Raw genomic sequence first — 22,823 nt, 5'->3', positions numbered from 1 at the left:
ACAACTGACGAGAAAAACGGGTGGTGAAGAATTATGGGATGAATTGGAATAAGGTAGAGAAGAGAAACTAATAAGATGAATCAAGGAGATTAGGGCACATCAAATTGAAAAGGAGAAAAAAACAAGAAACAAATGAGATACACATGGCACCAATTAAAGACGAATGCTGGCCTCACTAGGGCAAAATAATGAGTTGACTTGACAGCCTGACTAGATGGTTAAGGTCTTATCCATAAAACTGTTAAAAATTAATTAAGACTTAAGTCAAGTAAGAAGTTGGATTATCTAGAATCTTTCTTACTTTTTGTTTTCTTTCAAGGACAAAAGAGAGGTGTGGCCCTACAGAGTCCTAGTCCCAGGGAAGGTTTTCATCTCTGCATTTATTTTAATGCAAGTGGGTTTCTTCTTGTCACGAAGAACCCATGGATTTCTTGTTTGGAACCTTCACGATTCACATGGACGGACCACCAAAAAAAAATAGAATAAGTCTTTTCCATGTAATGGGCCCAAGCCCAAAGAGATAGATGGAGATATAGTACACACCTCTCCCACACATAAATCCCATCATATATGATAATACCACTGTAGTCTCGTAGATGTAGAGTGGGCAAATCGGACAACCGTAGCCACCAAAATTGTCCCCACCACTGAAAAAAGCTTCATGTCTATCATCGCATCACTACTGGTTGCGCCTATGTCCATGCACATATGGATGAAGATTGAAGAGCCAAAAAACCCTAAAACAGTGAAATTGATGGAAATATATGAAATTAAATAACACATGGGGTGATGGGGGTTATACCAATTACCAAAAGCCATGTGAATGGGAGGGACCCACCTATTTCTCTCATCACATCACTGTATGTGTGTGTGTTGTGGATGGATTAAGGAAGGTAATTAAATAATATAATAATTTAAATGCATGGAAGTGTAGATGAGATGACCACAATTTGGGAAGGGCGACAAGAGATGAGAGACCAAGCGCCAAGAATCCAGCTGAATGTCTGTAACTCTATATATATCAGGCGTCTTTTTTTTTTCTGTCAAACTAGCTTGTGTAGAAAGAAAGATTCCTCGCTGAAAAGAAATTATAAGAAAATAAAAAGGAACATATCGATGTTCTAACCAACTACAAACCCCAACAATATCAAGTTTACCAAGTAATTAAAAAAATATCAGGATTTAGGAGAGTCAGATTAGATTAGATACAAAAGAAGACTAGGCTGTTGGTTTTGACTTTTAAATATTGATTAATTCAAAACCATCAAAGATAAATTGGAATCATAAACATGGTAGTCAATCAGGTGTTATTTATCAAAATTCATCAGGGGTTTTGAGTGTTCAAAACTTTTCCCATACCATATCTTTTCTGTATCATAGAATTTCCCAAACCTAAAAACATTGAAGAATGAAGGAAATGAGTCCCAAGTCTCTACTTTCCAGGCACACCACATCTAAAGGGAGTGTTTTGTAATGTCGATAAGAACTTGGGTGATGTGTATGGTATACCAATCCACACCACACCTAGTGGCAGGGACAAATCCACATTACACATTTACACCATAGTTCGTAACTGTTTTAAATTATGGACAAACTATGTGGATTAAACCAATCCACACCTATAGTGGCATTCTGTAAGCGTGGTGTGGACGTGTCTATGTCACACTTTTTGATTTCACGTATCGCGCATATATAATTTATAAACAATCTCATTCGTCTCGTTAATTGCAAGGATTGATCCAACCTAACAATCTCAAATGGGCTCCCAGGCCTGGGAGATGGATTATTTATGATGGTTCATCAATTGGTCCAAAAGCAGAATATATAATTGACATCTGTTATCTGGGTTCTGCTCTTTGGGGCCTTTAAGTGTCCTTTCAGTCTCTTATTCCACTATTTAATTAATGAAACGTTAGATTAGTTTGGTTTCTTATATGTATATAATACGAGTCCTGATTTTTTTTCTTAACTTGTGATACGTTGATAGTCATGCATAGGTCTTGGATTTTGACCTCAAGTTTCCCAAGATTCCCATTGTTAGGTTGCCTACCATGGATAGAAGGGGAGAAAAATATATAAAAAACTTCATTTGTTCCTGGAAGCAACTGGACCTGCCCATAGAAAAAAGGTGTGGACAAAGAGTTATGAATATCCTTTACTTTTCATGAATCATGAAGATTTGAAGAAGCTTTCTTTGGGAATACAGTACAAAAGCCCTAGCTAGCAACAGTAGTATCCTTGCTTTTTTTTTATTTGTAATTATATACACACTCTCTCTCTCTCTCTCAAAACTTCCTGCCCGATACATCTAACACATACAAAACTCAAATTACACACTCTCTCTCTCTCAATACTTCCTGCCCGATACATCTAACACACACAAAACTCAAGTTATGTTTCATTATTTTTCTTTTTCTCACAAATAATTGGTTACATTTAAATCTTTGTTGATGTATCTAGTCATTCTGTAATGATTTATGTTAATAAACTTATAATTATATATTTATATGAACCCTTTTCTACTTGTAAGTCCATTTTATCAATGTTAAGTCCAAAGCTGATAAGTAGGGGTGCTAACAAATTGAGCTTTTCATGAACTGTTCGAGCTCGGTTAGTGAAAAACTCGGCTCGACTCGGTTTCAATCGAGTTCAAGCCTAATTCAGTGGTTCAATTATTAAATGAGTCGAGCTCGAGCTCGAGCTTACTAGAGCTCGACTTGTGAGGCTCACGAGCCAGCTCGAATATATATATAATAAAAATATTACAATTATTAATTATTATAATTCTTAATTTTTGAAATATAGAATTTTTTTTTATATACAATTTTTTATTTTTATAAAATAATTTTTTCTTAAAATCGAGTTCAAACTTATGAATTTTTTATTTGAACCGAGCTCGAGCTCAAGGTTCTGGCTCGAAATAAGCTCGAGCCTTGTAAAACAGTCAAACCAAACTCGAACTTAATACTATTCTGCTTGGCTCGTTCGAATCCACCCCTACTGATAAGCATGAGTATTGGGTTAAAGTTTAAGAGCAATTACTTGATATAAATAAATAAATAAATATGCTGAATGTAAAATTTTGATTTAACCCATGAGTTTGGATTTGGTGCAAAACACAGGTGTGCGGCTATGTAACCAATTAGGAGTGAACGAATCAGTCCTCTGTATATATAGGGCCCACCCAGATCCCATGGCCCAATCCACCCTCCCTCCCAAAACCCCAGATAACTGGGACCAACGTTAATTTTGTCAGGGGATATTTCATTGGTTAAATTGTGAACTTTTAAATAACTTGTCACAGCTTGGTTACCAAAGATTAAAAAAAAAATCATTTATTTGTGACAGCCTCCTCACCTTTGACCTTCGACTTCCCCCTAGCTACGTTAGCATCATTATAATATTCTCTCTTTCTTTTTGACTAGGCGTGCCACACTGCCACTTAGTGGTTTGTCTTGAAATATTTGAAAACTTATTAACTTGTTTGTGTGCCAGATGAAATGAATTCATTTCTGATCAGTCTCTCATGGCATTTGAATCCACAAAAGGAAATGAATTCATTTCAGTTTCTCATGTCTTTACATCATTTGAACTGTACGATGGCATACGGTGCACTAATGAAGAGAACAAAGATAAGATGTGAGAGTGAGATACCCTAGCTTTATATTGATAATAACGCAGACGCACGGCCTATTGTACAAGTCCAGTCCAACCCCATTAACGTCAATGAAGATTGAACGGGGGGAAGAAAGGAAAAACTGAATGAGACAAAGATTTTATTTAAAAAAAAAAAGAAAAGAAAAGGAGAAATAATTAAATAGTCAAGTCAAGAAGAAGAAGAAAAAGCTTTCCGTGTCAGAACTCAAAACTTCAAAAGAAGGCCTTTTCTGGATAGGATAGCTTATAGGGTATAAATAATAAAAACATAGCACCCACAGCCACAAAAAGGACGAAAGACCCTCTCTTACAATGCTTTCCCAAGAAAGAATATTTGGTTGAACTTGGAGTCTTGTGAGACATGATGAAAAGCACCAATATATATATATATATAGTGTAATGTCTGGTTACATAGAAAATGTAGATTTTTCACCCACCTACATTTCTATCTTGTATGCATGCATTCTCTCTCACTACGGTACACCACTAATGTCTAATGTCAATGGTTCCAACTTCTAGCAAGTTCCATCCATCAAGGAGAATAATCCTGTTATCGTTCCTTTCTGTTTCACACAGCTTCATCAACATCTTTCTTTCTTTTCTTTTTCTTTGTTCTCTTAGCTAGAAAACTGAAGCCAGCAAAAAACACCCAATCAGGAAGATTATCAAACCATCTGCATTCACTTCAGAATAAAAGGTTTTTTTATTCCATCATCTACTTGGGTATCTAGAATATGCCATCCAAGAGATGTTGGAATCCTCACCCCCATTAGACCAGAGAGTCCGGACTGCAGTGCCCTCATATAGAATGAAGTCATGGTATGGTTTGTTGAAAATTACCTCATTGGTTAGCTTTTATCTCATGCCTATCCACTTAAAAATGTCTTCCTTTTACTATTACTATTATTATTATTATTATTTTTTATTTTTATTATGTTCTCTCAAATCCATTTGAAATGGGAAAAAGCTATGATTGGACACCAAAAAAACTTGGGTATCTAAGAAATAGGACCTTTGATAATTTATGTGCTGGTTACTGGTTAATGTAATAACAATTAACAAATGGCTGTTAAGTATGACAATATTAGTACCAACATGATAATCCCATGCTACGGTCTGATACTAAATTTTTTATTGATGTGATGTTTAGATTTATAACAAACAAGTAACAATCACATTTTGCTGCTTTGATATGATTTGGTGATTTCAGCATCTGTACCATAATGGTATCATTACACTTCGCTTCTAAAGATGTAAAATACACTTTCACCATTATTGACTTTATTTAACGCCCATGATTTATTTAATCTACACATATGCCATGCCAGGTCTCGGCTGAAATCTGACAGGCCCAAAACCTCCAGAGACTAGAGTGACCAACCGATTCTGCCCATGTGTGTATGCACAGAACAGCAACCGCCTGGAGCTGGAGAGTGGAGGCCCCCCAGCACAGATGAATGAGTTGGTGAAGACCAAGAGATCTGGACAAGTAGTTGAAGGATAAAGGACAGGGATGCATTATTCGGTAAATTCAGATAATACAAGATACAACCCTTTCATACCTGCAATTGTTGTCTAAGACTTTGGTGGTCGTGGACACTGGATAGATAGTAGCACGAATCAATCTAGCCAAACACAAACTAGTGTTTGGCCAGGCCAGTGTAACATGTTCGGATTAACTTGGGTTGTTCCAAGTTGCAGTATTTTATTGTTGTTGCGCTCTGCAAGTAGGTGGATTTCACCCTTCAGAACCCAAAACTAAACTGCCGCAGTCGAACGCTACCTACTTACATGGCCCTTAGCAACTTTAGAATAATAAAGGAAAGTTTACTCAAGGGGGGCATGCACCTTGGATTGGCAGATCCAACATCTTTCACTAGTCAGAGAAACATTACATTTTTACAATTACATGATAAGACATTCAGAAAGATGCATTATTTTAGCCCGAGGGGTCAAGTCTATCAGCTTCTTATAACCTTAACTCATTTTACTTCCACCTGAGAGTTCTAAGTCAAAGCTCAGCCAAGGGAAAATAATACCCTTTCGTTATTTATTAATTACATTATAATAACTCCTTAAGCATCCCATTTTAAGGGCGTAATAAGGGTTACTGGTTCCCAGATATGGGGCTGTCTCGTCCCTTCTTTATATCATCCCATCCTCTAACCCATGGCTGCCCAGGTATTGCTCGTGTCTCAGGGGCAGAGTGACTGTTGAGGTTGTTCATAACCTTGTCACGAAGAGATGAAAAGACCTATACAAACAGATTAAACATATAAAAACCAGAGACATAGCAAATATTATTTGATCCTTTAAAGTATACTCACTGGATTTTGGTTCACTGCCTCTGGTGGTTGATCCTGGCCAGTCAGCCAATTCCACAGGTCAGGGTTCTCCTGAAGAATTAGGACAGAAATAGAAAATATAAATGAATAGATGCAAGGAGAAAATTATAACAAAATTAACTTTTACAACAATATATAAAAAAACAATGGTTCAAAAGAAAACTTTGTTGATCCAAATTTGATTTGTTTATAATTAATTGGATTGATTCAATATGAACCTACCCTAATCCAATCTGACAATACTTAAAACATTTATGTCAATTCTTTTTTTTTTATGAATAAATGTCAATTCTTATATCTACATAAAATTAACATGCATCTATTAGTAAATTCGGTTTAGGTTCAAGTCTAACAGAAATTATTTTGAAGTCAATTTCTCCATGATGTACAATATCAAATTCATTCTTAGCTTTTTATTGATATCATCTTTGGTTTAATCTATTAATGGTATTTAACATGTAAACCTAATCCAAGTCCAATCTTATGATATCTACCAAAAAAAATCTAAGTCCAATCTAAATATAATGGAAATGATTTGACTTTTGAATATTAAAAAAATCAAATTTAGATCTAGGTATATCAGATTTGATATGTTCGTTTGCATTTTTATGTGTGATATACACAGCTTGAAAAGAAAAATCAATCAACAACATAGCTATGCAAATAGGTCCAAATTACCAGGTCAAGAACATCTATGAGTGCTTTAATTCGAGTCTCATCCATTGAGGAGATATGCTCCTCCACCCAGCTTCCCAACACCAAATCCAATTCAAGAAACCCTCGTTGTCGGCTTCGATACAACAACCTGTAAAGCTCAAAAGCCGAAATACAACTTTGTTTTTGGTATAACAAAACAAAGTATGACTTCTGTGAAAGAATTAAAATAGAATTGGGTTGTCTGGGATCAGATAGAAGTACCTATTAAAGGTGCGTCTTTTGCTTTCTTCATTTGAAAGATCAATATCATATGATTGGATATTAGAAGAAAAAGGAGAAATTGAACCCACATGATTTCTGTTGGGAAAAACAAAATAACAGGTTATATCCTATATTATTGGTGAAAAATACCTTCACACTTGAAACTATGAGAAGAACAAGATTATAAAGTTTTGTACCTGTAAGACGTTTCTGAGAGATGTGAAGTGATGGAAGCAGTGGTCCACCTTGGCATGGCACTGGAGTTCAGAGTATGACGAAGACTAAGCAAGGCTCTTCTCAACGTTGACATGTTTGTAGAGGGAAATTTGCCTTCCTTTTTCTTCTACCTAAATGTTGTAATCCGTTAATCACATGAGCCATATGTAAGAAAACCTTTTTCTATAAAAATTCCACACCCAGTATCCAATACAATGGTCATGCTGGGCCACCATTTGCTGATAATACTGCTGCATACCTTAAGGTGCAATACATACAAGAAGTAATATGGACTACAACTATCTTCATCCATCAGCTATAATACACCAAGAGTTCAGGCAAACTTTGTTAACCCACAAATATAACAACATCACATGGGTCATGTCCAGAATGATATGAAACAAATCAAGTGCTTTTACTTTGAAGGAAAAAGCTTTGGCTGTTTGGGGGCTTCCTGAGATGACACATTACCCCACTCAGTTCCTTTCCTGTCTTTTTGTTTAAAAGAATATTGGTTGCAAATATGGGGAATTTGATCAAATGCGAGAATGGGGAAGCTGGTTTTGGGTGGGAGTCAGGTCGAGTTAGTGAACCCTATGGAACAAACTTGTGGAAGGAAATCATGCACATCAAAGGTGCTTTCTTCAAGTTTGTTCCTTTCAAGGCAGGTTCAGGTGAGAGAATCTTGATTTGGAAGGATTGGTGGTGACTGTCCACTTTAAAGTGCCTTCCTCTCCATCTCTGCATTGTCTCAAGATAGAGATGCCCAAATTTGTGATTGCTTTGAGGTGAGTGCAAATCAAATAATTTGGACTCCCCATCTGATAAGGAATTTGAATGACTGGGACCTGGATTCTTTGGTAACTATGCTGCATTTCCTAGAACAGATCAAACCATAGCCACTGGTTGAAGATAGGCTTTGATGACCTAATAAATCTGGCATGTTCACTGTTAACTCAGTGCTTCATATCTTGACTTGGGTGGAATCTGAATCTCCCCCTTGGGTGTGGATTTGGAAGCAAAAGATGCCATCAAAGACTATTTTCTTCCTTTGAGTAGCTCTTAAAGGCAAAATCCCTACCATTGATGTGTTGACTGTTGAGAAGGAAAGGAATGGTTATTGTTAATCGGTGTTGTCTATGTGGGGTGCCTGAGGAAAAATCCAGCATTTCCTAGTAAACTGCAGCTTCTCTTATGGCTTTTGGTTCCATGCCCTGCAGCCATTCAGCCTGAGTTGGGTAATTCCCCCTGATTTTGGATCTTTGGTATCTCTGTGGAGGGTACAAGCTTTCAGGCTTTCAGCAAAAGGGATATTGCCCCTTGTGATCTGTCTGTGCTTATGAAAGGAGAGAAATGGCTACAGAACACAGAGACTGTGGTTTGGTGCTTTAAGGATGAACTTAAAAAATTCAAGTGGCTGACAAGAAATCTATGTCAGAATACAATGGGTGGGGAGATCTGCTAATGCTATGGCTGATTGTTTAGCCAAGCAAGGGGCATTTAGGGAACAGTTGTTTTGGGCAATTGTAATCTGCTTTAGTTTTTGATTGTTTGGAGAGGTCGCAGCTTGTGCCTCTCCATGGGTCTATTATAACTATTTTTCTCCTTTCTATAATAAAATTTCATCAATTTTATCAAAAAAAAAATCCCATTGAACCAGTTATTTGTTTAGCATTTAAACTAAAAGATTACATTTGAACTTGAAGTAGGCTAGGTTCACTTAAACCTTGTCCTATACCGCACCAAAACTATCCTAAAACAACAAATCAGCCCCATATTTTGATTAACTATAGTGGATTCTGTTTTTTTTTTTTCTTTTGTTTTTGGTTGATGCCTCATCACTCAGACTTTGTTTTATCTTTTGAATAACTGTAGTGCAACAATTGAATAAATCATTATTCCTACTCTATATTGGTGGTAATAAGGGATTGAACAAATCATTGCTCCTACTTTATCACTTTATGGTGCAAAAATTCTATTATATGGATTTTAAGTTCTATGGTAACTTCTCAAATATTTCTAAAGAATGTACATTTTGTTGCTAGATCTTAAAAAACATAAGAATTCTGATCTCTCTATAGATGAATCATTTCTACTTACCCATAGACTGGATTTCATTAACAGAAACTAATATAAAATAAGCCCTATGCTATGACCCAAGAAGCAGATCAACATAGGCAAAATTTCATTACCAAAACCAAGTATTTAGCAGAAAAATGAAATTCAAAACCCATCCCCAAACTAGTTTTCATCGGAAACAGTAAATTGCAAGCCCAAAGTCAAATATGGAATTATGGATCAAGCAACTAAGCAGGCCCAAATCAATGCACTGATACTCTTTCCCAAATAGTTCCTTCTTACATGGTGAGTGGAAGACACATGCCATGGGAGGAAAAGTTGAACGGATGTAACAATGCATTCTGGTTTGGTTTCTTGTCATATAAAATATAAAAACAAAAAAAATACATAAAAGTTTATAGAAAAATTTGGATATATTATTACTATCATTATCATCATCTAGAATTGCCACATGCAAAGCACGTGTATGCTTACTAGTTAAACTAAAATGGGGCAAAACACCAAAAATGAAACAAAGCTAAGGATTGTCTCTCTCACGATTGTCACGTGATAGATACAGGCTAGGTCAACCCATATACACAAAAATAACTTTAAGAGAATCTCCTCGTTCACTTCACTAATACGGGTTGGGTTAACCTGTATACCCAAAAACAATTTTAAGAGAACTGTCTCGCTCTGATGATTGTCATGTGACCAATACGGGCAGGTCAACCCATATACCTGAAAAAACAATTTTAAGAGAACTGCCTCGCTCTCGTGACAGATATGGGTAAGGTCAACCTGTATGTCAAAAAATTGTGAAAACGAAGGTTTTTTAAAACCGAATCAGACAACAAATCATTCAGGGGTCCAGTTCCTGGGTCGAATGGTCAGACAGTTCGAAGCGAATGGATGGCCCGTTCTAACAAAAGAAATAAAATAAATAAATAAAAGGCCAAAAACCGTTGGACGGTTCAAACGGTTCAACCGCCGGGGTCAACAGTTTGCTGACAGGATAAGGGAAGTAGGAATGTAATGAATGTACCTTCACATAGATAAAGTTTTGGCAAAACTGGTAATCTTGGCATGTTATTCTGTCTCTATCACTCGAATTTTCCCTCTGCATTTTCTGCAGACTGTGCTTAGCTGCCAATCTGGACTTTATCAATATACAAGCACCAAAAAGTTAAATAATTGAACAATCTAACCAATCAAGGGATGGGCATGACTGATGGTGGGAGAAGATAAAGCTTCCACAATTCAAGTCGATATTCCCTCTGAATAGGATAGTTTGCTGAGTCCAAGCACATTTCGGAATATAGCTTCTTATACTTGTTTTTTTTATATATTGTTACCATAAGAACTTCTTCTTATACTTCTTTGTTGAAAATACAAAGGGAAAAACACGGTTTAAACAAGTAACCATCTAAAAGGGTTCTTTTCTGGTAAATGTTTATGGCATAATGGACTTCAAAATACCAACACAGTAGGATTATTAGGTCCACCACAGTCCATGGTAGTTGAGAGGTTATTTAGCTTTATTATTTCAAACTCATGAAAATAGCAAAGTCTCAAAGCATCTACTTTAGAAGGATCAATTATCTTTTATAAATGCAGAGGAACATGTTTGATTGTTCTGATTCTAAGATTAGTATCTAATCACATTAGATAATAATCATGGCTTTAAATTATCTACTTGTAACTTATTGAGGGTTACAACTTCTAAGGGATTTGAAGACAACAAGCAAAACTACTAAACGACCGAGTCTCTCTTGTTCCAACCTCCAAGCTCTCTGTTACGCTTAGCGGCAGGCAGAGACCATTTTGCTTCAAGCAACATTCCATACTCTGCAATTTATGCATCGAACTCAGTGTTGCAGATATATGATTTTTTTAGCGCGGCTACCCATGACCATGAGATATTCCAACAGCTGATCCTGATCATGGAGGGAAGAACAAGAGGAGAGACAGGACGCATCATGACTGAAGGACAAACAGAGTGTCGGTTTCTGCTTATATTTTCTTAATTCTTTTCACAGGTATGTCTCCAGGTCTGTGTTTTTCTTTTCGAAGCTTTTGTAGCTTATTCCGTGAATTTCTTTTTTCTTTTTTCTTTTTTGTCTTTTGTCAACTTATAAAGAGTTGTCTGTAGCATGATTGAACAGTGATTTATGTCATAATGAATATGAGATTTCACAAACAATCAATGGATCAGTTTCAGGTGTGCAGAACAAGTACTGCTTATGTGGATTCAAAAGGGAGAATGAACATAGCAAACACCAAACGACGTCTGAGAAACCTTCACTAGAACGGGAGAGGTGAACCGTGAGAGTTTGAGAATGGAGGATAATGGCGGAGAAACTTCTGAACTTTTGAATCCTACGTCAACCTCACTGATGGTTTGAGAATGGCATAAAATGGCAGAGAAACCTTCGACCCTGAGAATGGTGAAAATGGCAGAGAATGGCAAGAGGAAACCATCGAGCCTTAATCAGAAAGCCAGAGGGAAGGGAACACAGACCCACCTGACTTGACTAATCAAGAACAACACTTGTGTCTATTGATAAGTCACTAATAGACAAAAAAAAGTAATATAAAATAAAATATCTAAGTAAATCAATGCAAAAAAGAAAAAGAAACTATTATAATTGGGTCGAGGCACAAACCAAACCGACCCAATTTATAGGTTTTGACTTTGAGTGTGTATTATGTATTTATGTATGCCGATTATAATTGGGTCTGGATTATTTCGAACCGATTATCATATTATAAGGATACCCCTAGTACCTATTTTTTTCTTCTTCACTGTAAAAGAAATGGGATATTACAGGTTAAAAGTATAATTATGAATTATAAATATTGTTGGATCAGGCCAATAGTCCTAATTATAGACCAATCCATATATGGTTTGATTCGAATCTGACTCTACACATTTATTTATCGGGTTGGGTCTGAGTCTTCCATGAACCGAATCTGGCCTGCCAATTGATAGCAATCGGTTCGAAAAAGAAACTAGTATTATAATTGCGAAGCAAGCTCTTAGAGCATAGCAATCTTGTAAGATATGCTGAAAATTTTAAGATGGAGTTCTTGGAAGCTGGTTCATTGCCTTCATCTGTTCCACGGTCTCCATTTGACCCTTCATCATCAACACCAAGAACTCGTCCAAGTTGGAGTAAGATACTTCAAATTACCTTTCTCTTCAAACTAGTAAATAGTAATGAATGCATGCATTGGTAAACTGGGATTAGACCTTTCTCCTAGTGGCTTAGCTCCTGTTGCAGCTTTAGGCCACTGGACATGCAAACATTTTGATTAGGTTGAATCAACTTTAAACCAAGCTTAAAATGAGGAAGTGGATGAAGTCTTCAGGATCTTTTAGAGAATGACTTGGGTTAGCTAAGTCAGCAATTTATGGATGAAAAAGGAAAAAATTTAATTACTCAGTTATGTGATATAAGTTGCAAGATGATGGCTAATTATTTCAAAAGGCCAGGACAAAATTGATTTTAGGCATTCTGGACCAAGTCTCGGTTGTACTGAGACTGGGGTATCATGTCATGAGTTGCAGGAATATGTGCCCAAGTTGATATTACAGTAAATGTGTACTTGGGAAGCTGCTTATTTATGAAGCTGTTTATTTATGTTTCTAAAATTAAATCCTACACTAAAATTGGGAAGCTGTTTATTTATGAAGCAGTAGATTGAATCTGTCATCAGTTCTTTCCTTTTTAACTTTTTTTGGTTTATCTTTAATTTTAGTTTTATGATTGTTGTTCTTTTCCTATTCTGAATTTTAATACACACCTTATAAAAGTACTTTTCTTATATGCTTCAGAAATTTAAGGTTCTAGTTTAGAAGTTCATCCTGGTTTTCATTACATTGTCACAACAGTTCTGCTTATCCATCCTTGAACTGTCTTGATCTCTATTTCTCTATACTTCTCTAGGTGTCCAACCTTCAGGAAGACCAAGAAGTGGCAAAGTGGCCCTTGCTTTTGGGTCAACAAGCTTAGGCTGCGTCTGTCTGCTCATTATTGGATTGGGATTTCTTTGGTGGAGGCAAAAGCACAACCAACAGATATTCTTTGATGTTTAATGATTAGTAAAGAAAAACTGAAATAGCATTACCAGTAATATGAACTGGCTGGTCGTCTCATCTTACAAAAGTTCAATCTCTTCCAAAATTTCAGAGCAACATCATGAGGAAGTTTTCCTTGGAAACTTGAAGAGGTTCCAATTCAGGGAGCTTCAGATTGCAACAAACAACTTCAGTAGCAAAAATATACTTGGAAAGGGTGGCTTTGGGATTGTCTACAAAGGGTGTCTCCAAGATGGGACCATTGTGGCTGTAAAGAGGCTCAAGGACGGAAATGCCATAGGAGGGGAGACCATGTAATGTTGATGGGGGCAAGGATGATACAATTTCAAAATTACCAATTGGCAAACATGATAATGAAGGGCATTGATTCATCCAATTCAATCTACTTCCACTACATTTCTTCAAATCTAATTCAGCAGCAGATGGAAACCTTGGAAGACAAGTCAACTTATCACACCTCCAAATCTGTACTCGTTTAACAGAAGGAAGGAGAGGGGACAGTTTGCTTAATTTGGGAAAATATCCAATAATAAGTTCTATAAGACGAGGAAATTCACCCTTGTCTGCTCCCCACCATTCTTTCAAAATACTCATACCCCAAATATCTAATTAATTTCTCCAACATTTGAAATCCTCTATTATTGTTATTGCTGCATCCATAAAATTTCTTATCCAAATATTCCACTTCCTTCATGTTTGCCATAATCAATTGTTTCAATGATGGCAGACTCCCAAAAGGAGGGAGGAACTTGCACTTATTGAAAATTTGAAGTTCCACAACAGTTAGGAGATCATAGCACATGATGAATTTCGGCATAATCATCAATGTTGGAAATCTTAACCTATCATAACCACAGAGAGACCATCCTCAAAATTCTAAATGTGCAAATCACATTCTGAAATAAAATAAATAAATAAACATCTATTTACAAATAAATCATTTGAACTCCCATATTTTTGCATCAGTACAGATTAAATTACAGTTTAGCATGGAGGAAACATACCTTGCTGTGGTCTAGTCAGATCTGCAGCGAAAAAGAGTGTGAGAGAGAGTGTGTGAAATCTAATAGCAAAAAGAAATCACCCGGTCTGGTCTGGTCTGGTCTGGTCTGCAATATAAATACGGGGGAGGAATGAAAAGAGTATGAGAGAGAAGGAGAGGAAGAAGAAGAATAGGAGAGGAGAAATAGATAAATCGACGGTGACTTACCTTGCCGTCGCCGGAGCTTCGGTCCAAATCCGTTTTTCTTCAGCTGCAAGGAGAGAGACGAAAAATGAGTGAGAGAGGGGTATAAAAGTTGGAATCGGGTAGTGAAAAAGGTTTAGGGCTTTAATGTAATGTAATTTTGTTTTTTTTTTTTTTAATTTGAAGAAACGGGAATGGGATTCCGATTCCTGGGAGTGGGTCGGAAATGGCCATACGCTAGGGGATTAATGGGAATCGGATTCCGATTCCGCCCAACTAAACGTCTGGAATCGGAATGACTCGATTCCGGACCCTTATTCCTACGAAACAAACGGACCCCTTTACTTAAAAGAAATTTTTTGAAGTAGATACAGTCCTTTTATATGTTGTATGTTGTCGGGGGATGAGAAGAAATATGAAAATCACCGTCGTCTGCATCAATAGAGGAGAGGAGGGTGGAATTGCTTTGAGAAGTTGTAGAAACTAGAAATAAGAGTCCTTTTACCATATCTAAGAAAATCCAAATCTGAGATATTTAACTCAAGTCGGTGACAATATTCTTTTTACTAGGCCAGCCGCCAGCCATCGTTGTTGGGAACCAAGGCAGCCACGGCGGTTATAGCAGATCAAAGAACGAAAAAGAAAACATATACAAAGTAGTGAGGAAGTCACAAGGAATCTAAATTTAGTTTTACCTCGAAGAGATGCGAGAAAGAAGCTTGTTCTTGTTCAAGCTCTTTGCACTCGACGCACAAAATGGAGAAGATGCGCGAACCCCTCAATTTTCCTTTCCCCAAAAATTAAAATAGACTCTCGAAACTGCCCCTCCTCAGAGTCAGAGCTCGAACCACAGTCCTCATTTCCATATATTATGGTAGACGGTTCTCGAAACGACTCGTTCATAATACCCCACGTCACCATGTATTATGTAATATGTGGGGAGTCTGGGGACCATATATAGAAACTGACGTGGTGGTGCTTCACGAATCACGATCGAAACTCAGAGGATTGAAAGTAGAAGTGGTTCAAGTTTCAGCAGGGATGTATAATGAATACGCTAAATTACCAAACTACCCATCAAAACTAAACTTTCTATATTTTTTCTTCCATTGCTCTTTCTCTTAGAAAACTTTTTCTCTAAAGGTCATGTTTGGTTTGAAGAAAAAGATAGGGAAAGGAAAGCAATTACAAGGTTTGTAAAGATTTTCCTATCTTTTCCTTCAAACCAAAGATAGCATAAATGATCAATCCAATCTAATAATTCTTAAACTATTCACCGCCCACCAAGTTCAAAATATTAAAAAAATCCGATCACATTAGACATTTAATATCTGTTCGATCTTACATAGTGGATTATCTTTCTCGAGCCAGTTAGATTTGAAGATTATCTCCACGATGTTGTAGTACGAGATCAAATCAGCCCCCCACAACGTTCCATATCACATCCCCATCATGTCTTGGGAACATCTCCCGGTGATAATATCATCATCGAGGGATGTTCCCAATACACGGCGGGGTGTGCTGTGGGACATTGTGGGGTTGAATTGAACTCTTGCAATACATAGTAACAAGGAGTTAATGCTCAAAAGAGAGCGGATTGACATGGGGTTTGATCAAATCTACTGAAATCATCGCACAATAATTAAGAAACTAGAAATGAACAAGAGTTTAAATGCAATCCTAGAGGGAAGAGGGAAAAAAAACTCAAGTTCACCAAAATCAATAAAAAAATTAGTAAAAATACTCTTCCATATAGGGATGACAATTTTTCCTATTTCTCTAATCTCTGTGGGGATCAGCCCCAAATGGGGTGGGGATGGGGAAATTTTCCTCCCCATTAGCTAGGATGGGGCAGGGATGGGGAGAACACTCTTCGCCCTATGGGGATCTCGATTCTCGTCCCATGGGATTCATACTAATATATATATATATATATATATATATATATATATATATATATATATATATATATTAATATTTTTTAAAATATGGTTAGATATATTTGAATCTTTTTTAATAAGATTATAAATTTTAATTATTTTATTTTTATTTTTTAAATAAAATAAAATAATTAACATTATAAAAAATTACAGAATATGGGGATCCCCATAAGGACGAGAATGGGGATAACATTGTCCCGTTAGCCGGGATTGGAAACGAGAACAGGGACGGGGATGGGGAGAGTCCCACCCTGCCCCGTTGCCACTCATACCCGATATTGGAATTCCTAATTTAACGGAGTAAATTGGGATGATGATTTGACAGAAAATGTGGGTGTTGATAGAGCACAATGCGGAGCAGGATTTGTGAAGCTGACACGCACCAAATAGTTTGGGATTAAGGGAGAATTGAGTGGAGAACATAATTAGGAGTCCGCATTTGCGGCAACCATGGTCAACCTGCCATTAGGTTAGGGTTCGGGTGAACTGATAAAGGCAACATGGATCGAAGGTGGATAATAATCAGAAGATAGATTCCCATTCCGACCAACGAAGCAGTTGGGAACATGGAACCAGTTCTCCTATGGATGGAGGCCCCTTTGTAGTAGAATATTGTTATGTGCTTTAGGAGAATTCATTCCTAAAAGTTAGTTGTTAGAGGGAGGGAATTCAAGTATATATATATATATATATATATTCCATAAAAGCATCTCATACTATTGATTACTATTGATGTTCAGCAGATTGGGATCCATCCAACCCTTGCTAGTGGATGGTCGAGGGTGAATGGGTTATCACAAGCAGATCTTATCTGTTTCACCAATCTCACTCTAGGAGTCTAGGGGAATTTCTAAAAATCTGGCCTGAGTTTGGCTTCTCAGCATCTAGGGAAAGATGCGACAAATTTTCAGAAGGAAGATAAAAAAAAAAAAGAGAGCAAAAGGCAAGAAAATGTTGAAACAAACTAGGAATCAGAGTCTCTTAGCAATGGAAGACATAAGTGAATCGTCGTTTAAAGAGGAGGAAGGAGATTCAGGGTTTCTATTGGAGGAAATGCTTTAGAATCTCTCTCCTTCATTAATTCCCCATTGCTCAAAATCTAGCAATCAACAGTGTTACTGGATTTGTATTGATACGTCGGTCACCGTTCTCCTAAATAAGAAAAGGGTAATTTAGATAGTTAATTGAGAATCTTTTTTGAGGATAATCGACAGAACACTAACGGGAGGGATTCTTTGTCTAATGGCCAAAGTTTAGGGGGCCTATGTTGCAAAAATAAAATATAGAGGGTCTTTATAATTTATATTTTTTACGGAGAGATATTCCCAATGCAAGGGATTCTACAAACAGTATAAGCACAATATTGTGAGGATCAAATCTGATTTCATATATAACAAGAAATTGAGATCTCCCATTTCAACACCCTACCAACTTGGTGGGTCCCAGTATCATGATGAGAGGCTTAGATCTATTACCCACAAGTTATTCCCACATCCTTCTCCACGGGACATTACACTTGTGTAATGAGAATATCTCTTTTACTATTCATGGGGAGATATCCCTAATACACGACAATGGTGTTCTATGAACAGAGATGTGAGATGTGGGAGCAATTTGTGGGTAAATAGATGGGAGTGCATGACGAGATGTGTAGTGTCAAATAACGTACTTAAGGTGTTGAAACGTTTTTCATTGACAGGAGATCGGAACTCTTGGCTTTTCAATCATTCTTCAATTGCGGACTGCCATTTAGAGTAATCATATTTTAACTCCCCAAACTTTTTTTTCATTTGCGATAGACCCACCCTAAACTTTCAATTCTATCACTTTATTTCCGTTAGTATCGCTAATTAATCTCATAGAAAGATTTTTGTTAATGGTGATTGTTATAAGTATGTTCAAACATTTTTTAAACCCCAAACTGGGTACATCATTTTTAGGAGATCAGTTTTTACAAGATTGATAAGATACAATAAAAAATAAAAAATAAAAAATAAAAAAAAAGTAAGAAGTTGTAAAAAATATTAATGTTTTAAGGCTCGAATCAGAATAACAATTGGAATGCCCAACAGGTACTGGTTTTACTTGTTAATCGAGCGGTTTGTCCATTCAACTCGTAAAAACTGCCAAAACCATCATTTAACCGAACCAAAAAAGACCATCAGAGACCATTTGAACCAGGTTGAGTCTTAAAACACTGGAAAAATATAGAAAATATAACAAAAGTGAAAAAAAAAGAAATACAAAAAACAAAATTATAACAAAGAAATAGAGGAAATACAGAAAAACACTAACAATTGCAAAAAAACAACAAAAAAGAGAATTAAAAATATAACAAAAATATATAAGATTGCATACAAAGAAAAATAGGAAAGTAAAGAAAAAATAATAAAAAATTACAAAACTTTGAATGGATATTTTCATAATTTTACTTTTACTGTCAAGCCAATTAATAGTGTTGGAATCTAAAATTTTAGGATGGGTCTTTTGTTGTAAATAAAATTCTAAGGGGCTAAGTGTCATTACCCCCAAAGTACATAGTGGTGGTCTATAATTTATCTTATTTTTAAAATTATTTTCTGTTTTAAGCCTGAAAAATGATATGGCTAAAAAGATTTTATGAAAAATCTAGGGAAAATTCCCGATTAGTACCCTATAGTTTGAGCCTAGTGCCACTTTGGTCCCCGAACTTTAGAATGCGACAATTTAATGCCCAAACTTTTAAAACGTGGCAATCCAATCATGTTGTTAACTAGGTATTAATTAGTGGTTAAGCGATATTTGAAAAAGACACAAATACCTTTCAAGTGTTATCCAATTTTTTTTATTAACCATCTAAACATTGACAAAAAATTAATAGTCACAAATCCTTGCTTTTTCTAAAAGCAACTTTCTTAAATAGAAGAGGCAAAGATTTGAGACTATTAATTTTTTGTCAATGTTTGGATGGTTGGTAAAAAAAAATTAGATGACACTAAAGGGGCATTTGTATTTTTTTTAAAACGCCACTTAACAACTAACAGTAGGTACTGGATTGTCAGGTTTTGAAAGTTTGGATACTAAATTGTCGCATTTTAAAGTTTGGGGACCAAAGTGGCACTAAGCCCAAAGTACACGATAATAATCGGGAATTTTCCCAAAAATCTATGATGAAACATGAAGAATGAATGATAAAGACTCCTCATAGTAGCATCTTTAATGTTGTTATAATCTTTAATGATAAATACAACTTGTGAAAACCCAAATCAATAAAAAGTAAAGTGGTGTTTGGATAAGATTTGCCTTTTGAACTTTTCGAAGTCCAAAGTAGAAAGCTAGTTTTCAACTTTCTACTTTGGACTTTCGGTTTTGGAACCTGCTTGATAGAATCTACTTAAGAAGCATGCTTTTCGAAATAAAAGCCTAAAACGAGTGTTTGGTAACACCAAACCATTTTCTGGCTTCAACATACATCAATTGATTGTTCAAGATATGCGATATACATCAATCGATTGTTCATGATCATATTTCTTATTCACAATAAAAGGATTATATATGCATTCGAAGGGGTACATAAATCAAACAAGGATTAGATCAAATAGGGGGATTAACATTCAAAGGGTTTTAATCACATTCAAAGTGGTGCACAAAACTAAGCAAAAAAATATTAGCTTTGAAGATAGGTAAATGGGGGTTTAAGAAGAAGAAAATTGAAGACAAGATAAGGTTGACCGCTTCGATAGAGAGTGGAGAGTGTCAAGAGTGTTTTTAGGTACTCCCGAAGTCAAATTGCGGAAAAAGCCCAAAGCCAAAAGTCCAATTTCTATTTTTTGGGCTTCCAACTTTTGGACAGGAATTTGGCTTTTGGGGATTTGACTTCCCAAAGTCGGTGTTACGCCTGTTACCCAGTAAAGAAAACAGATTTTTGGCCTCTAAATATATCAAAATGCACCATAGTTGAACTTTTGATGTAATGTGCCAAGAAAATTTCAAAATGCATTTGGACTCATTCTTCCAAATTTAGCTTTAAAAATTTCCTCACAAAAGTAATTGGGCCGTGTTTAATTTAAAGGAAAGGAAGGGAAATCTATGCAAATCCCATCTTTGCTTTCAAACCAAACATTAGTTTTTACCTGCCCACAAGTATTCTGTCCACATCTATAACATTGCAGACATACACGAAGAATTTTTATCTTCTTACATAATATGTTGTATGGGGTATGGGGGTAGTGTGTTGTGGATAGACATAAGTAGAGTTCTTGTGGGCAGAAGATCCAGAGTCCAATTAAACAGACTCAATGCCCTCCCATCCAGGAGTTGAGGTCTTCTGCCAACAAAACATGCTCCAACCCTCTTCCAATTTGAACAAACACCACACATCTTACAATGAGACTAGGGACCCGCCATGTATGAAATATGCAGCGTGAGATTATGTTGGTAGAGGTTTGGCACGTGTTTCGTTGGCAGGTCATCCAGGGAGAGAGTCTCCATGCATGAGTCCCAAACCTAAACATGTGAATGAATAACACCTCTTTTTTTCTCAAAGCCCTACCCTAAAAGATTGAATTCAAGTTCATTCCTCTGGTCCTGTTTGAACATCTCATGGGTGATCACAAAGCGTTCAAGGTTTTGCCTTTAGTAGCATTGAAATCATCATTTGAGGCAACATTTTCCAACTGCTGTTGACCCGGACGGTCGGATCGTTCGACCCGGGAACCATCCAGACAATCAACCGGTTCTGTTTTACCCAAAACCCAAAATCTGATAAAAAACTGTTGAAAAAGTCAATAAATCATTGACCCGGGCGATCGAACCGTCGATCCATTCAACAATTTTGACCATTTTTTTTTATTTTTTTAATTTTACTGTTAGAACGAGCCAGATGATCAGACAGTTGACCCAGAAACCGGTGCCCAGAACGGTTCCGTTTCCGGGTCCTTTTTAAAACGTTGATTTGAGGCACACCGTTATTACACAGGATTGAAACATTCTCTGTCATCAGCCTCTGTGAAGCTTGAAAATGTCTATATCAAGTGCATAAGAACAACGAATACATCAGTCTGTAAATCACGCTTTTAAGAAACTGAAAGACAGACGATATTTACTTCTCTGAGCAATGCCCCAGTTTTCTCTGTTAGGTTGTCGATGCTACATTAACACCGATTTCATTCAAGGTGAAAAGTCCGAAAGATCGACTGACAGTAAACACACAAATCATTAGAGACACTACTATATCTTGAGCCGGTTTACAAGCAATGGAGATTTGAAGACATGGGATGAGAGAGAGAGAGAGAGAAGCTACATTACTGTCGTTTAGTTCTAACCTCCACCAACTTTAATGCCATTCTCTTTTTTGATACAATCTAAGTAGATAGGTTGACTCAGTTCTGATTTCAAGTCAACTGATTGGCAGCTCAGACGATTGAATCTTTTATTATATTTTTTAGGTTGAGTTTATTTTGGCCTTTGGGTATAAATGATAACCGGAGTAAATTTTACACCTGGTTTTGATTTTGCCTGCGTTTGCTTGAGTTGTTTTCCACCAATAAAATCAATGTGAAACTCCATCTTTGGTATAAAAGTCCTTGCTCACTCCTCTTCTCAGCCGCTGCAATGGTCAAATAGCCACTGCATTGTCATTATCTTTATCCGATACTCTGTTACACTCAGCTGTTTCCGGGCAACCATTTCGTCGGAGAATGGGGTCATTCGAATCTGGTCTGTCACAGCGCTGAGGCTGAAGTGCGAAACTTTGAGATTGCCATTATCATCCAGTAGGAGATTCTCTAATTTCAGGTCTCGATGAAAGACTCCATGAGAGTGGCAATACCCGACGGTGGATATCAATTGCTGGAGGTAAGCACGACTAACGTCTATGTTGAGACAACCCTTGGCAACTTGGAGAAAAGGTCACCGCCTTTGACGAGCTTCATCACGAAGTACATTATGGTCTTGGTCTTGATAGATATCTCTGTTTGATGTGTGAGACCAGTCCCCCTTTGAATCTTTGATGATTGTTATGTGTCTTACTGCCTTGGGAGAACTCACCCCTAAAAACCAACTGTTAAAGGGAGAGAACCCAAGCACATATATACCCCACTAGAGCACATCCCCACCTCGTATTGGGAACATCTCCCTATGATGTAAGTCATAATTAGGCCTTAAAAGTTGTGAATAGGGTTGTTCACCGGTCAGGTTGGGTTGGTTTATTGTTGTTTTTCCAACTGACCCGATCTGGTCGGGTTGTCTAAAAATGAAACCAAAACCGACCCTGTGTTAGGCAAAACCGATCTGGTCGGTTTGAGTGCTTGAATTGAGGGGCTAAAGGAGTAAGGGCGGACTAAGTTAGAAATTAACAAGAAAAGAGAAAGTCAAATTGTGTTAGAAAAAGAAAACTGAAATTTGAAATTTTTAAGAAGGCT

General features: G+C 36.7%; 1 protein-coding gene across 3 annotated transcripts; it reads right to left on the bottom strand.

Moving 5' to 3' along the window:
* Positions 1-5,506: 5,506 nt before the first annotated feature.
* SDHAF2 (succinate dehydrogenase assembly factor) lies at positions 5,507-15,389 on the bottom strand. Of its 3 annotated transcripts, none has more exons than XM_010252188.3 (8): positions 15,178-15,389; positions 14,507-14,549; positions 14,301-14,405; positions 7,118-7,267; positions 6,921-7,016; positions 6,681-6,807; positions 5,985-6,053; positions 5,507-5,911 (listed from the first exon to the last, which is right to left on the bottom strand). In XM_010252188.3, exons 4-8 carry the CDS (start codon positions 7,228-7,230, stop codon positions 5,765-5,767), a joined length of 552 nt encoding a protein of 183 aa, XP_010250490.1. In that variant the 5' UTR covers positions 7,231-7,267; positions 14,301-14,405; positions 14,507-14,549; positions 15,178-15,389; the 3' UTR covers positions 5,507-5,764. The 3 variants fall into 3 exon arrangements, with proteins under 3 accessions (XP_010250490.1, XP_088757960.1, XP_010250491.1); XM_088901834.1 differs by having other exon boundaries at positions 14,301-14,390; XM_010252189.3 differs by having other exon boundaries at positions 14,301-14,321.
* Between the last annotated feature and the right edge of the window lie 7,434 nt (positions 15,390-22,823).

Source organism: Nelumbo nucifera, chromosome 3, assembly GCF_055504915.1.
Source record: "Nelumbo nucifera cultivar China Antique chromosome 3, China Antique-T2T, whole genome shotgun sequence".
Classification (NCBI taxonomy): domain Eukaryota; kingdom Viridiplantae; phylum Streptophyta; class Magnoliopsida; order Proteales; family Nelumbonaceae; genus Nelumbo; species Nelumbo nucifera.
The sequence above is the reverse complement of the archived record's forward strand: the minus strand, read 5'-3'. Positions and strand labels throughout refer to the sequence as shown.